The sequence below is a fragment of the Microplitis mediator genome, chromosome 10 (genome assembly GCF_029852145.1).
Source record: "Microplitis mediator isolate UGA2020A chromosome 10, iyMicMedi2.1, whole genome shotgun sequence".
Taxonomy (NCBI): domain Eukaryota; kingdom Metazoa; phylum Arthropoda; class Insecta; order Hymenoptera; family Braconidae; genus Microplitis; species Microplitis mediator.
The window spans coordinates 10,113,855-10,130,858 of NC_079978.1; the positions used below are offsets into that span (position 1 = coordinate 10,113,855).

At 30.2% G+C, this 17,004-nt stretch overlaps 2 protein-coding genes across 3 annotated transcripts; one reads left to right on the forward strand and one right to left on the reverse strand.

Annotated features, from left to right (window-relative positions):
* Nucleotides 1–2,590: 2,590 nt before the first annotated feature.
* Nucleotides 2,591–11,792, forward strand: LOC130675573 (NACHT and WD repeat domain-containing protein 2). 2 transcript variants are annotated; one of them, XM_057481341.1, is made up of 17 exons: nucleotides 2,591–2,708; nucleotides 2,792–2,880; nucleotides 3,065–3,181; nucleotides 3,258–3,461; nucleotides 3,555–3,699; nucleotides 3,793–4,018; nucleotides 4,102–4,543; nucleotides 5,369–5,566; nucleotides 5,660–5,799; nucleotides 5,870–6,751; nucleotides 6,823–7,042; nucleotides 7,123–7,567; nucleotides 7,640–8,860; nucleotides 9,979–10,348; nucleotides 10,434–10,592; nucleotides 10,677–10,866; nucleotides 10,924–11,792. In XM_057481341.1, exons 1-17 carry the CDS (start codon nucleotides 2,606–2,608, stop codon nucleotides 11,101–11,103), a joined length of 5,331 nt encoding a protein of 1,776 aa, XP_057337324.1. In that variant the 5' UTR covers nucleotides 2,591–2,605; the 3' UTR covers nucleotides 11,104–11,792. The 2 variants fall into 2 exon arrangements, with proteins under 2 accessions (XP_057337324.1, XP_057337323.1); XM_057481340.1 differs by lacking the exons at nucleotides 2,591–2,708; nucleotides 2,792–2,880; nucleotides 3,065–3,181; nucleotides 3,258–3,461; nucleotides 3,555–3,699 and having other exon boundaries at nucleotides 3,802–4,018; nucleotides 4,209–4,543.
* Nucleotides 11,793–13,148: 1,356 nt separating this feature from the next.
* On the reverse strand, nucleotides 13,149–14,843 carry LOC130675812 (uncharacterized). The gene has a single exon (XM_057481678.1). The coding sequence runs from the start codon at nucleotides 14,841–14,843 to the stop codon at nucleotides 13,149–13,151; it is 1,695 nt and encodes a 564-aa protein (XP_057337661.1).
* Between the last annotated feature and the right edge of the window lie 2,161 nt (nucleotides 14,844–17,004).

Sequence of the window (17,004 nt, forward strand, 5' to 3'; positions counted from 1 at the left end):
AGCCGCTATTGGACTTAAACCCTTTAGCCCAGCGACATAATTTTTTCTTTTCTATATACTACCAGATTTTCTGGTATAGCAGTAAAAATAAAAACATAGCCTTAAAATTACACACCCTAATGTATATTTTAACACCATCTATTAATTCATTATGAACTAAAAACGTCAATTACAAAAAAAAAAAATTTTTAAATGGCAGTAAATATGTGATTTATACTTAATTATGGAACAATTAACATTAAATTTCTATGTTATTGAATAATTAGCTCATTAATTGATATAATTAAGTACAGTTGATATAAAATATTTAAGTATTTGTATGACGTCATTGACTATGGATAAATTTAATAATAATAATTACATTATTGTTTCGGCTTTACGAAAAGGTAATTTGAAGAAAGTAGAAGAACTGATTAATTCTATTGATTTTTCTAATCCATCATTATCGTTATCTGGATATTTCTTATTCTGTCATGCCAACAACAGTCAACATGAAGTCATCATAAAATTATTGATAAACAAAAACTTTATGGTTAATTGTAGTTGCAATTATAAAAAACTTCACAACACTCCTCTTTATTTAGCTGTTTTATATGATAACTACGATTTAATCGAAATTCTTTTGACTAGAAAAGTAAATATTGATATCAAGAATCAATATGGTTAAATACCCCTTGAATTGGCTATTATGAAAAGAAACATGGAAATAATCGAATTAATTCTTAGTAATACCATCGAGATAACCATAAGTAATAATGATTACACCATGTTACTATATTATGTATAATAGGGTGATCCAAAAAATAAAAATAAGTTTTTTTTTTTCGCAAACAGGTTCAAAAGTTCCATTTAGATAAAAAAAGACGCCTGTGAAAATTAGAGCTCTTAATATTAACATTAAGAGGATCCTCATCGCACTTTTCTATTTTCCATAAGAATAACATGGAAAAAATTTTTTTTACGTCTTCTGATTTGTATAAGTAGCTAACGATGCGCCATAGGAATAATTGGCAGGCATATTTTTGTAGGGAATTGAATGCTCTACAAAAAAAGATTTTAATGTCATGCTCATAAAAAAAATAGTCTTCTGATCGATTTTAAGAGCTTGACATTAAAATTAAAATAACTAGACAACAATGCGGAACTCGAAAAAACTTTATTGGAAATAGCTTCTAGGGAATAAAATTGTCTACAAAAAAGGTCTTATGATATTTTGTAATAGGTCTGATAGTTTCGTCGGAAAAGTAAGAAAATCTTAAAATTTAATATGAATTCGACTTCAACCTCAAATAACTTTTGAACAAATAGATTCCTCAAAAAATGATAAGAATCTTTTTTTGTAGAGCATTCAATTCCCTACAAAAATATGCCTGCCAATTATTCCTATGGCGCATCGTGAGCTACTTATAAAAATCAGAAGACGTAAAAAAATTTTTTTCCATGTTATTCTTATGGAAAATAGAAAAATGCGATGAGGAACCTCTTAATGTTAATATTAAGAGCTCTAATTTTCACAGGCGTCTTTTTTTATCTAAATGGAACTTTTGAACCTGTTTGCGAGAAAAAAAAAAATTTGTTATTTTTTGGATCACCCTAATATATAAGTATACTATAAATGGAGGATTCATAAAAATAGCCATACAACTTTTATCTAAATGTTTTAATAATGTAATTGAAAAAGTATCTGGTTACAATGATCCATTGTATTCAGCAATCGATAAAAGATATTACCAAATTGTACAGATTCTTGTCGATCGAGGAGTAGACATTAATTCGACTTATTCGTCAAGTTGGTTAATTCTTTTTTTTACACATTTGATGATAATTATTGCACGGCATTGCTTCTAGCTTGTGAAAGGGGCAATGAAGAAATAGTAAAGTTACTGTTAAATAGAGAGGCGGATGTTAATATTGAAAATAAATTTGGTTTAACTGCATTTTCTCTCGTTGTAAGAAATGGGCACAGTAATATTGCTAACATTTTATTAGATTTAGAGAATACTATTTTTAAGATTAATGATATTAAATTTTTATTAAATGAAACTAATAAATGTAAAATTAAATGAATTAATTGTTTTTATCTATAATATATAATAAAATATATAATTTCAATAAAACACTTATCAATATTTTAAGAAACTGATTCGGTAAAATTTTTTAATTAAAGAGAAAAATTGAAAAAGGGAAAAAAATTCCCGTAAATATTTCATTCGAATTTGAGGATAAGTTATGAGTTTTTATTAAGATTAGCTACTTAGTGTAACTTTTAAAATACTATTGTATCGTAGAAATTATTGTAATTTTTAAAAAATAAATATTATAATCATAAATTATGAGTTTGCATGGATCATTTCGTGTTTTTATAAAATTATAGTAAAGAATATAATCATTAACTTTTAACTATATGTTGCGCAGTAATTTATTATTGCAAGTATTGTTAAATCAATAAGAATATTGTAAAGTTTTGAAGGTCATGATAATCACCTGCGCAAAAATAATCGGATATTACCTTGGCAACCTGTAAAATAAAATATCGTTACAAATGTATTCTTCATTCTGTTTTTAAAACTTGTCAAGTATTAACTTTGTAAACAAAAATTCAAAAATGGATGAAAAAGTTATAGATTCAATTTTTTCTGGTTCACTTAAAAGTTTACCGCCTGTGAGTTCTAAAATAGTTCGTATTTTTACGAGTTCGACATTTACAGGCAAGTATTTTTAATTTTTATAATTTAAATAAAAATGTAAAACAATTAAAAATTTTACTTTTGTTATATTTTATATTCAATAGATACAACAATGGAGAGAAATACATTGATGGCTCAATGTTATCCTAAATTAAAAGATTATTGCCGTGAAAAACATGGACTTGAATTTCAGGTATTTATGCGGCATTGCGATACGGCGCATTGTTATTTGAAAGAGGGTAAAGTATCTGATTGCTGTCCGTACCAGTATTGAGCCCTTTTATAAGATTTATATTAATTAAAAATTAGAGAAATATAAAAAAAAACATTTTTCGATGTATATCTATAATAACTAATGAAACATTTTTACATATTAGGTAGTTGATATGAGATGGGGTGTCCGTGATGAAGCAACTGATGACCACATGACTACAGAACTCTGTATGAGAGAAATTGAAAATTGCCAACGGCTTTCAATGGGCCCAAACTTTGTTGTCAGTATCTTTAACTTGGTATTAATATAATAATTATAAAATATAAATTTATAATTTTTTATGTATATACGTCTAGGTTTTTTTAGGACAAAAGTATGGGTATCGTCCAATTCCAACATACGTTTTGAGTTCAGAATTAGATATGATAAAAGCTGATTTAGAAAGTCAAGGTACGGATGTCGAAGTTTTTGAAACCTGGTACAAGAAAGATAGTAATGCAGTACCGCCTACTAGTATTTTGCAACCTATTTCTTCAATTCTTAAAAATTTTAATAATAAAGTATACACAAAAATCTTATAAACTTATAAATATCTGTGTGGATTTTGAAATACAGCATAATAGTAATTATCATTTTTTTTTACAAATTGTTAGAGAATTCCAAAGCTTCAGCAAGAAGATCAAGCAGCATGGTGGGATACGATGGTCAAAATGCAAAAATTATTTCGAAAAGGCGCTCAATCGCTCTATAATTCAGGAAAATTTGATAAAGATACTATGCATAATTATTTTATGTCTGGTAATATCCATTAATGATAAAAAAAATCATAAAATCTTATTCATTAATAATTTATAATAATTTTTACTAAAATAATTGTATTAATTATCGTAGTTACTGAAAGAGAAGTAATCAATGGAATTTTAAATGTTAAAAATACTAAAAATCATTGTTTAGCTTACGTTCGTTATATAAACAATATAAATTTACAAAATTTGCGTAAAGCAGGTCTTTTTATTGATATATTAAACAGAAGTTTAGATAATGAAGCATCAAAATTACTCGCCGATTTGCGAGATGAAAGGCTACCGAATAAAATCGAGAGTTGTAATTTGCAGAGGTAAGTTATAAATATTTTTTTTTTTTTTTTAAAGATAATTTTTTATATATTATGAAATATAATTAAATTTAATAATTATATAGATATACGGTAGAGTGGATCGGTCGAGAAGGATTAGATCCCGAAACACATTCAGAGTATCTTCAACATTTTATTACTCACTTTTATCGGAACATGATTAAACTCGTAGATCGAGCAATGAGAAAAGAAGATAGCTCTGCACAAGGACAAATAATAACAGAACTATTGCAGCATTTACATGCTTGTAATAATTCCGTTAGAGTGTTTTACGGACGAGAAGATTCACTTGAAAAAGTAAAAGATTACATGTTGGGAGAAAGTGATAAGCCTTTAGTCCTTTATGGTGAAGGAGGTTGTGGGAAGACTTCATTGTTAGCAAAAGCCGCAGGGTTGAGTAGTACTGTTTGGCTTATGGGTAAAAAATCTATCAATATCATCAGATATTTAGGTACTACTCCTGATAGCAGTGCTCTTACTCCAACTCTTATTTCAATTTGTCAACAGGTAACATTACCCGCTCACTTTTATAATAATAATTAATGAGGGAAAGGGGTCTGAGATACAAATAAAAGAGCATATTTTCGTGATTTTATTTTTTTCAGAATACATTCTTTTTTAACATTCTTAAAATTTGAGACATTTTTAAGTAACATTCTTAGAATAATTTGCTAAATTTTTATGAAAAAAAATTGAAAAATGTAGCAGTGGTAGTGGGGAGAACCGAGTCACTTTAAAAAAATTCTCCATGCCGTAGGCAGGATAACTCATGACTGCCTCATCTGAAATCAAAAAACTAAAAAGATTTCTTTAGTACATAAGTTTATCTTGGATTTGAATGAAGAAATAAACAAAGTATTCATTTTTGAATTTTTGGTAAAAGTGCAATAAAAAAAACTGATTCTTGCTAAAAATTGCTCCGCTTGTTTAATTAAAAAATAAATAGTTATTGAAACAAAAAAAAAAAATCCTTCGTTTAAATCTAAGATAAACCTAAGTACTAAAGAAATCTTTTTGGCTTTTTGATTTCAGATGAAGCAGTCATGAGTTATCCTGCCTACGGTATGGAGGCTTTTTTTTTTAAGTGACTCGGTTCCTTTCACCATCACTGGCTTATTTTTCAAAATTTTTTTATGAAAATTTAGCAGAATATTCTTGGAATGATGCTTAATAATGTTAAAAATTTTAAGAATTTTAATAAAGAAGGTACTCTAAAAAAAAAAAATCACAAAAATATGCTATTTCTTTTGTATCTCACTTCTTTCCCCCCTTAATGGAAGTTTAAAATATTTTTTTTGTTATATTTTTATATAATGTTATGTGTATTTGTAGATATCATATAATTTTATGCTACCTTTCGATGAAATACCTGATGATCTGGTTCCGCTGACCGCACATTTTAAGCATTTATTGACTTTTGCTTCAAGCAATCAACCGATACTTTTATTTCTTGACAGTGTAGATCAATTGACAGGAATGCAGGGAAATAAATTATCGTGGCTTCCCACTCGGTTGCCTCATTATTGCAAGGTACAACTATATAATTCAAATTTATGTTTTACATTTAAATAAATAAATTTATAAATTAGTCATAAACTTAGCAATTTATTTTAAACAAACTAGATGATACTTTCATGTGCATCAGAAGAATCAAATCCAATAATTTCACGAGATTATCATCTTTTACGTCGCATGATAGATACTGAAGAAAGTTTTATCGAAGTTACTGCACTTGGCGAAGAATTGGCAATGGATGTTATTAAGTATGTACATAAATATCATTTATTATTTTAAAAAACTAGTAAAAATTTTTGGTGTTTTTAAAATAAACAGAATGTGGATGAAAAAAGCACACAGAGATTTAAATAATTACCAATGGCGGCTTGTGGCAAATGCAATATCAAATTGTTCTTTGCCGATATTTGTAAAACTTGTATTTGCTGAAATATGCCGATGGCGCAGTTACACTAAACCGGCGGATACTCATCTAGCAAATACTGTAATGGACAGTATTATGATGCTGTTTGAGAGAATTGAAAAACAGCACGGAAAAATTTTAGTTTTTCATGCTCTAGCATACATTACAGCCGCAAAATCTGGTTTATCTGAATCAGAATTAGAAGATTTAATTTCACTTGATGATAAAGTACTTGATGACGTTTATCAGTATCATTTACCACCAGTACGTAGGATACCACCACTTTTATGGACACGTATACGTAATGATTTACCGAACTATTTAAGTGAACGTGAAGCTGATGGTGTAAGTGTATTAAATTGGTATCACAGACAATTTCGTGATGCTGCAAAAGAAAGATATTTTAAAAATATGAATATGGCTATGTATTTTCATTCAATGATTGCTGATTATTATCTTGGAATTTGGGGTGGTGGTATACCAAAACCCTTTAAGTATACAGAAATTCAACGTCATCGATTTAATTTACAAGACAAAGAGGGTGTAGCTGATAGAAAAGTACCAGAACAACCATTAGCTTTTTATTCAAAAGAAGGAAAATTATCACGTTATAATTTACGTAAATTTGGTGAATTACCATATCATCTTGTTCGTGCAAGACGTTTTAAAGATTTATTTGAAAATGTTTTATTCAATTATGAATGGTTACATGCTAAACTTAGTTCTTGTCCTCTTCAATCAGTACTGTCAGATTTTGAAGATGCTTGTAATAATATAGAAGATCAAAATTTAGTGAGGTTACTGTCATATATACACATAAATTATAATTGTAATTATTATTATTGATACTATTTTTATTTCTATTTAGGGAATTGATGCTTGTAGCAGATGCATTGCGATTAGGAGGAGCTATTTTAGGTAATCATCCCAATATGCTAGCACCTCAATTAGTAGGTAGATTACTTCCAGAAATAGAACATAATAATAATGTACGCATGTTATTACGTGCCTGTGATAATGACGGTATAAAGGATTGTTCTCTTATGCCTCTTTATCACTGTCTCCATACACCTGGTGGTCCCTTAAAGGTATATTATATTATATTTAATTATTTTACTTAATAATTTTCTTTACATTTATAAAATATTTTTATGTAAACACACTCTAGTATTCTCTGGAAGGTCATCAATTTGCTGTATTTGGATTTTGTCTAACTTCTGATTACCGTTACGTGGTGTCAATATCAAATAGATTTATAACGTGGGATTTAAGTACAAGCGATATGACCCGAGATGTAAACCCAGGTATTGAAGGAGTAATGCAACAGCTTGTTCTTAGTCCAGATAATCGATACGCTGCAGCTTTTACAAGTAACAATCAAATTGTTATTTTAAATACTCTCACTAGTGAATTTGTTATTGTAAATAACCCACTGGTAAATGATGAAAGTGATGAAAATGATGATAATGCAGTATGTGGAGTTTATTTAATGAATCAGTATGCTTTTATTTATGGTACACATGAATGGTGTAGGTTTGATTTACGTGGAAATTTACTTTCAAGACATACTACTACTACACCACAAGTAGACTACAATAAATGGAAAATTTTACGTAAGTTTACCCTTAAAAATGATACTTTCCAATTAATAAAAATATATATTGTATAAATTTTTATTCGTACAGTTGTTGAGTACACCGACTTGACGGATTATAGAATTGTATTTTGGACCGGCAAGTTAGATGATCCATCAATGCTTATTTTTTATAATAGAAAGAAAAACAATGGAAACAATAACTGTGGTAATCATCAACAGCATTTTGAATCCGATGAACATAAATCTGAAGTGATTGCAAATCCTCTTGAATTTCACAGTGCGATGGTATTTACGAAAGACAAAAAAACATTTTATGCATGTACTACAAAAGGTGATTATCGAGTAACTAAATACACTATTGAAATTAACGATAATTCATGCAGCTGCTGTTGGAAACGACAGTATGATTTACCACGAGCTTATAACGATAATACAGAATATATATTGCAATTAAAAATTGACCGAGATGAAGAAACATTACTGGCAACTACCGGTAATGGTTTTATTGTTTGGTGGTTGTCATTAATATCGTCTGATATGGATGATAAAACTTCTGTAACAAAACATAATCCTGCTGTACTCACATTACCTCATGGTATCAGAAATATTAGTACTCGAATGCTTTGTTCAAATTCTATAATGGTAAGTGGTAGCAGTGGTGATAGTAATATTGAAAATGGTAACAGTGAGAGAAATTATGCGGTTGCTGGTGTAAGAAAAAATCTTTATGTTTGGAGTTTGAAAACATGTGAACTTATGAAAACACTTGATGCTCATTTTGCACGAATAATTCAACTAGAAGCTTTAACTATTGGAAATTGGAATTGTGTTATAACTTCTAGTATTGATAGAACTGTTAAAGTTTGGAATATTGATAATATTTTTGAACAAGTTCACGTTATCGATAGACACGAATTACAAATTGATTCAATATGTTTAGCAGAAAATTGTAATTTAGCTGTAACTGTAACACGGAGTTGCGTTGGTGTATGGAATATACAATCAGGTAAATTAGTATCTAAATTAGCAGACAGTCCACTTGGTGCAATTGTTACTCACGCTGCAATAACACACGATGGAAAATATATTATTTCTATTGAGTCGGGTAATGTACTTGTGTGGAATAGAGTTACTGAACAAGTTTTGTATAAAAAAGAGCAATTGGATGTTCGTCAACTATCATTAATTCAACAACAAACATCAGATTCCAGTAGTGGTATTAAATTTATAGCTATTTCTAGACCTAATAATCCAGTTGGTATTGAATGTATGAAAACTACTGCAACGCTTGGAATGCGAAGTATTCCAGGTATTTAATGTCCTCTACAATAAATTTTATTATTAAATAATAATTATACATTTTATAAATAATTATTGATAAGTCGCAGGAAGAAGGACAGGCAAACATTTGAATTTTAATTAATAAATGTTTAACGTTTCGTCACTTTTATTGTAACTTCATCAGCAACTTAATTATTAAAATTCTATCGTCTACATAATAATAGGTTGCGTGACAACATATCCACGGACAAAATATCCACCAGACAAATTATCCTCAGACAAAATATCTGCGGAAATAATATCCGTTGAATAAAATATCTACGGACAGAATACCCTGAAAATGGACATACCAAAGATATGAATTCATCACATCAAAATTTTCGTAGTTAAAATTACAGTAAAAAAAAGTTATTAAAATCATATTTTTTTTGTAACATTCATCATTTCATTCATTAAGTACTTAATGCGAAAATACATATGATTGATACATACATAAAAAGGTGTGAAACATAGCGCCTTTTTTTCACAAATTTGTGCCCAATAAGCGTCACATCAATTTTTATCGACAATTTTTACGGATATTTTGTCTACAGATTTTTTGTCAGCGTATATTTTGTCTAATGGACATTTTGTCGCACGGATTTTTTGTCAATGGATATTTTTATTGCAGATATTTTGTCGCGGATATTTTGTCCACGGATGTCTAAGCGTTTCACCATAGTAATATGATAAAAACTATTAATTTTAATGATACTAAAGTTTTTTTGTAGCAATACATTTTAAATAGTATAAATGAAACACAGCCAAGATCAATCTCATGAGTTTTACTAACAGTTACATGAGATTGATCTTGGCTGTGTTTCATCTATACTATTTAATAACTATTATTTAAAATGTATTGTTGCTACAAAAAAATTTAAGAATCATTAAAATTAATAGTTTTCATCATACTATTAAATAGACGATAGAATTTTAATAATTAAGTTGCTGATGAAGTTACAATAAAAGTGACGAAACGTCGAACATTTATTAATTAAAATTCAAATGTTTGTCTGTCCTTCTTCTTGCGATTTATCTATAATTATAATTATTGTTTGGACACGATAAGTTTTCCATATAAAATTTATAAAAAATATATTATTGCAGATGGAAATATTTTATTTACTTTTGAGTATCCTGTTCGGTGTCATACTGGAACACCTTTTCGAAAAGTAGCAACAACATCAGATGGTGCACATTTTATTGTACCGGCTGCTGAAAAATCAACAAGAGATTGTATATTAGTTTATAATGCAAATGTAGGAACATTAATAAATAGAATTCCTATTAAATTACCAGGTTTTAAGGATATCAATAATGTTGTACCAATGCCAAATAAAGCACAATTTATTGGTATTATTGGTTCTGACAAAGGTATAATTATGGATATAAATAAAAAAAAAGTTATTCGATCTATACCACGATGGAGTGGTAACATTAGTAAAGATGGAAAGTATACTCTTTATGCTCCTAGCAGGTAATAATTAAATGAGTATAAGTATATTGATGAGCTACATAATTAATTATTTAACTTTTTTTTCAATCATTCCAATTAATCAAAGAGGTGGTTTGGAGCTTGTTGAGTTAAAAAAAGGAACAACAGTTAAAACATATATACCAAAAGTAGCCGAAGGTGTTTTTACAGTAATATCAATGTTCAATAGAACAGATGAATATGTATTTTATTATCATAGTGGTAGAAAAACAATTAGAGTCTTCCGGTAAGTCGATCAAATACAAAAATTAAATTGTTAATTTTTAAATTGCGCATACATTAATATGTAAATTATTTAATTGTTATTTAGATCATCTGATTGTGAAATGATTGCCAATTATCGTGTGCCAGCAGAATTAAGCGCCGTCGATAGTACTTATGATGGCAAAAGTATTGTATTGGGTACAGTAGATGGATGTTTATCTGTTTTGGCTATTGCTGACCCACAAAAATCTGATATGAAACATTATCTCGAAGACTTACCATCTAGAGATGAAAAGGTATGTATTTATTTTATTGTCATGCAGATAATTATAATTATAATTATTTTATTACAGTGGAAGTCAAAAATGGAGAAACAAAAAATGACCATAAAATTTAAAGCAGTGACGAGAATCGCAAGAATTACATATGATTTACAAAATCGTATATCGCGAAAAAATAGCAGTAATTTAGAAGAAGAAGAAGAAGATAATTCTGATGATGAAGAAACGAGAAAAAATGGTCCCAGAGATTGAGAAGATATTTAAAATATCTTAATATTAATATATCTAGTCTTCATTCTTCATAGTAAAGAAAAGAGTTACCACAGCAAGTTTATTTATGTTGAAATATATAAGCTTTAAAATATTTTTTTAGCATAAAAACTACTTCCTATTTCAATATTCTCATTCAATTTATTTTATAACAATTCGAAGTTTTGTTGTTTTTATAAAATAAAATGAGAATTTTTAGTCAGTTTGAACTGAGATATAGAATTTGTTGATGACTGTTAAATAAGCAATTAATGATAAGTTTTCATTCATAATTTCTGATTACGGTAGACGATTTATGTCATTCTCCATGGTCCGGACGAGTATTATCTCCTATAACATTTATTATACTGAAGTTAGCCGACGTCTAATAATTTTTGGATTATTTTTCAAAACGATAAATTATAAAAAAAAAATATTTGAAAAAATCGCACGTACTTATAGTTTTTTTAATTTTCTACATGTGCATTTTTTTTTTTTTTTTTTTTTGTAATTAATTTGTTAAAAAAAAAAAAACGAAAACTGTTAATTCTCTGTCAATTTCAGGATCATTATTTATTTATAAGGCAATCGATGTTTACTTATGAAATGATCGATTAATTTAATCTGATTAATCATTTGCGTATTCTATTTTTTATATATGTTGTAAATTTCTATAAATAAAAATATTTTGTCAGCTTATTTTGACAAATTTCTTATATGATTATTTTCGAAATAATATCAACTTAGTTATTTTTATTTAATGTACTTTCGTAAGCTGAAATTACTTCATCAATAATTTTCGAATTATGAAGAAAGACGGAATCTTCATCATTGACATAGCACTATATAAATATTTTTGATAATTTGTAAATACCAATCAGAGTCAATGTTCACTTATGATAATGATCGATTATTTTAGTTTGGAATTTAGGGATGGGCAAATATAGAAAACATATCGATATATATATCGTATCGATATTTTTAAACAATATCGATGTTGGTAGAGTACAAAATATCGATATTTCGATAAATCGATATTTTTACCTCAAGACGCGATTACTGGCAAAATTGTTGAAATATTCGAACATAAAATAGAATAACACATATATAGAGGAAGGGGGGGGGGCAAAGCGGGGTACTTAAGAAAATACTAAGGTTTCGAGGACTCAAATACGCTAAATCTTTTTGTTTTTGATGATATTCAAAGTAAATAAACAAAAATTTCAGTTGCCGTTGAAACAAAAAAATTTTTATCTTTGCGGGAAAAATGGGGTACCCCTTTAAAAAGGTAAAAAAAAAATTTCTGCATATTAAATAAAATTGAGTAAATTAAATTTTTTTGTAAGTAATTTACATAAAGAAAAATTACATTTTACACAATTATTGGATGCAGAGGAAGAAAAAAAAATTTGTATCGGTTTTTATCATATAACAAAAGCCATTAATATTTCTCGACTGCACTCGATTTTTGAAAAAGCTTAACAAAAAATATTTAAATTAATGCTCAATTATATTTTCAAAAGTGATTTTGGAATGTTTAAAAAACATTTAAAAAATAAAATGTTTTTTTATAAAATTTTGGGGGTACCCCGTTTTGCCTACCCTACCCCCATTTGCCCACCCCCTTCCTCTAATCGTTTTATTTATTATTAAAATACGTATTTGACAATTTTAAGTATTATCAAAATACATATAGGGCAGATTTAATTATTATGAAAATATATATTTGGCAAATTTCTCTAAAATTAGTATTATATATCCCTCGCGGTTTTGGAAATACCGAAATAATACCGGAATTATACGGTATAAATACTGCATAAATATGGTATTATTCAAGTTATTTTGGCCAGTTTTTTTGCCGCATTACTACCAAAAACTTACGAAAAAAATTCAGAATATTTACGGTAATGAAACAGAAAAAATACGGTATTTTAACAGCATTAAAACCGTAATTTTTTTTTTTTTTTTTTTTTTTTTTTATTTTATTTTATTTACAAGTCGCTTTTGGACATCGAGGTCATAAGCGACTACAATAGTTACATAAACTTTTAAATTGAATTAAATAAGTTGACTTCTTTTAGGAACTTAATTAGTCTAAGGCACTCGGCGTGGTCATTCAGCATTGATGGCATGTCTTTGGTCAATCCAGTACGAACCTTGTCATCTTGATATTTGGTGCACTCAATTAGCATGTGTTTGACTGTGATTGGGGTGTTGCATCGTTGGCAGAGACTTACAGGGTCTTTGGCAATAAGATGTAAGTGACTCAGCCTGGTGTGTCCAATGCGGATTCTGTTAATTACACATTGTTCAGATCTTTTGAATGTTGGTGCGGTTTCCCATATATTATTGCGGACGTCATGCAGTTTGGACCGAGGAGCTTGTAGCCATTTACTATTCCAGTATTGTTTGACGGATTCGTGTATATATTTGTATCCTTCACTGAGCGTTATTCGGGTAGCTAGTTGTCTTTCGTTACTGGTGGCAGTTTTGGCACTGTGATCAGCTAATTCGTTTCCTTGGATTCCCTGGTGCGCTGGTATCCACATGAGATTGACTGTTTTATTGTTGGAGACAAGTTGTTGGAGCATATGTTGAATATTCTGGATGATAGGGTTAGTGGAGAATTGATTATCGATGGCCGAGAGGCATGACATAGAGTCTGAGTAGACAGTGCTACTGGTGTTATCCTCTCTGGTGTCGATTAATTCGAGTGCATGTAGGACTGCTTGTGCCTCGCATGAGAATATATTGGTACAGTCATGGACGCGGTGCGCTAATAAGACATTGGAATCTGTGGTGACTGCGAATCCTGCCCGCCCGGTCATAACTGATCCATCTGTGTAATACTCGATATTTGGCGAGTTTTTTTCATGCAGTTCGCAAAAGAGTGCTCTGTAGGTTTCTGGTGTTGTGGATGGTCGATCGTGTTGGCTTAGCTCAAAATTAATACGGATATTCTGGGATTGCCATGGTGGAATAGAGCCTAGGCTTCTAGTAAAGAGAGACGGGAGAGTTATCCCCAGTTCTTCACTGTATAAGGGTGTCCGGATTCGGAGTGGCTTGGGAGTGGTACACTCCTGGTATTTATTTGACATTAGTTGTTTTGTTGCACTGTGATATGCTGGGTTATTCGGAGTAGAAGAGATTGCTGCAGTATACTTGAGACATAGCTCCATGCGCCTGATGTTAAGAGGAAGCTCACCAGCTTCAATCAGTAGGCTGTTCGTTGGACTCGTTTTGAAAGCACCAAGGCAGAGACGACATGCCGTGTTCGGGATAGTTTGTAGTGTTTGAAGAAGAAATTTATTTGCTGAGTCATACACGATAGCGCCATAATCAAGCTTAGACCTGATTACGCTGCGGTAGATCCTGAGCAGGGCTTTGGTGCTGCTTCCCCATTGCTTGGATGATAGGGCCTTGATGATGCGGAGTCTTGTGTGGCACTCTCTTTTAAGTAATTCTATATGCTTTTTCCACGTGAGCCTTCTATCAAAGGTGAGTCCTAGAATTTTGATTGTGTCTTTCTTTTTGAGCGGTTGGTCGTTTAGAACTAGTTGGAGGTTGTTGTTCCTGGTGTCGTGGGATCGGCTAATTATCATATACTCTGACTTTGCGGTCGAGAACTTGAAGCCGTTGCTATCCGCCCACAGTTGTAGCTTTTTAAGGGCCTCTTGGACGATATGATAGGTGACTTGGAGATTTTTACCCCAGCAGGCGACTGATAGATCGTCTACAAACATAGCGCACTGGAGAGGAGAGTCTATGATTTGGAGTATTTGGTCGATTGCCAGGATAAAAAGCAGTACACTAAGTACCGATCCCTGTGGTAGTCCCTTAATAGGCACCAGCTTGGATAGGGTTGAGTTTATACGTACTCTCATACACCGCTTGGTTAGAAAATTAATAATATATGCTACAAGATTACCAGAAAAATTAAGTGCAATCAGGATTTCAATTATTCTTGGGATCCAGGCCATCTCATATGCCTTCTCGATATCCAGTGTTACCATGAGAAGGTGTGCACGGTCGAGGAGAGCGTCACACGCTAGTGACTCCAGATTTACTAGGTAGTCGGTAGTTGATCTGAAGTTGCGAGAACCAAACTGATTCGGTGAGAGTAATTGTTCGTATTCCAACCTCCACCTGAGGCGTCGACATACCATTTTTTCCCACATCTTACATAGGTTGCATGTAAGTGATATTGGCCTGTAGTTTGACGTTTTGGTGTGGTCTTTATTTGGTTTTGGTATTGGGACGACAATTGCTTCTCGCCATTAGTCCGGAAATATTTGTGATATCCAGAAGTGGTTGTAGACAGCTAGCAGGTATTCAAAATATTGGTGTGTGAGATTTTTAATTAGCGCATTAGGTAGCCCATCTGGCCCCGGACAAAACCGTAATTATACAGCATATTTTCGGCATTTTTGCAGCATTAAACCGTTCTACCAGGAACAAAAATTATATATAATTATATAAAATTTTATTTAATTATATATAACATTATAAAGTTATATGTACAATAACTGTCATGAAAAAAAAAAAAAAAAAAACCACCAACTCGTGGACTCGATCCCGAGTCCTTATGATTTAAAGCCTGATATGTTAACCATCATACCAAATCGCTTATTCGAAAGTTGATGCTAATTGTATTTATATCTATACAAACAAACTTAAGAAAATTGAAAACCTCAATTTTCCCGGATTCTTATTTTCACTTACATTCTTTTGTTTCAATAAGAAATGTGTAAACTAATAGACTAAAATATAAAATTTTACACTTTGCACATTTACGATGATTTTAACCGCAGAAGCAAATATAAAATAAAACCAAATTTTTTACAATTTTTCATTATATCAGGATAAATCTGGCAAAATCGCAGGACATCTACGGTATAATTACCAAAAAAATACGATTTTATTATTATAAAATTATCGCATTATTGCGGTATTTATATAGCATTTTTTCGGTAAAAGTTCGGCATTTTTATAGTTTTTTTACGGCATTTTTTTGGTAAAAGTTCGGCATTTTTATAGTAATTTTACTATAACAATCTGGTAACTCTACAGTATAAGTACAGCAAAAAAACTGGCCAATATAACCACATTATTACCAAATTATTACGGTAAATTTACGGCATGTGTATAAATGCCGAAAATTTACGGCATTTTTACGGCATTCGCAAAACCGCGAGGGTACACTGAGAAAAAATTTTTCTTTAGACAATTAAATCGGTTTTGTTAAATTCTGTTAAACCGAAATTTATTTGGGACGACTAAATTTCATTACGTCAACATAATCTATTTTGTCATTTTTAACAAATAATTTAATAGACTCTATTTGGTTGACTTTAATATTTCTCTCTGTAAGATAATAAAATCATTTGGTAAAGTTAAGAAAATATTTATTTGATAGACAACTAAATTATTTAATAGTGCCAACAAACTCAAATATTAAAGCAAAGTATTATTATATTAACTCTAATAAATAATACTTAGACACAAAAAAATATATTCATTTAAAATAAATATATATTTGTTTGAAGTTAATGAATACATATTTAAACCTAATAATTATTTACCATCAGAAAAGGCAGTTGTCACTATGCTAGCCAACAGCAGCGGAAATAGTTCGGTGCTCGCCACTAGATCGCGCCCTCCACTTGTAGTGTCCCTGGTAAGAGACTTATTTCAGAAATATTATATTCCGAACTTGAAGCATCAAAACAGATTGGAGTTCAACTGTTAAAAGTTAAAACAACGAATAACAGTGTAGAGAGGTTAAACCTCTGTTAACGGAGCACGTGCTACAGGCCACGTGTCGCCAGCACAGTAAACAACAAAAACATCTTAAGTTATTATAGTCAAGGCATTCAACAAAATAGACCGAATCATCCATAAGAC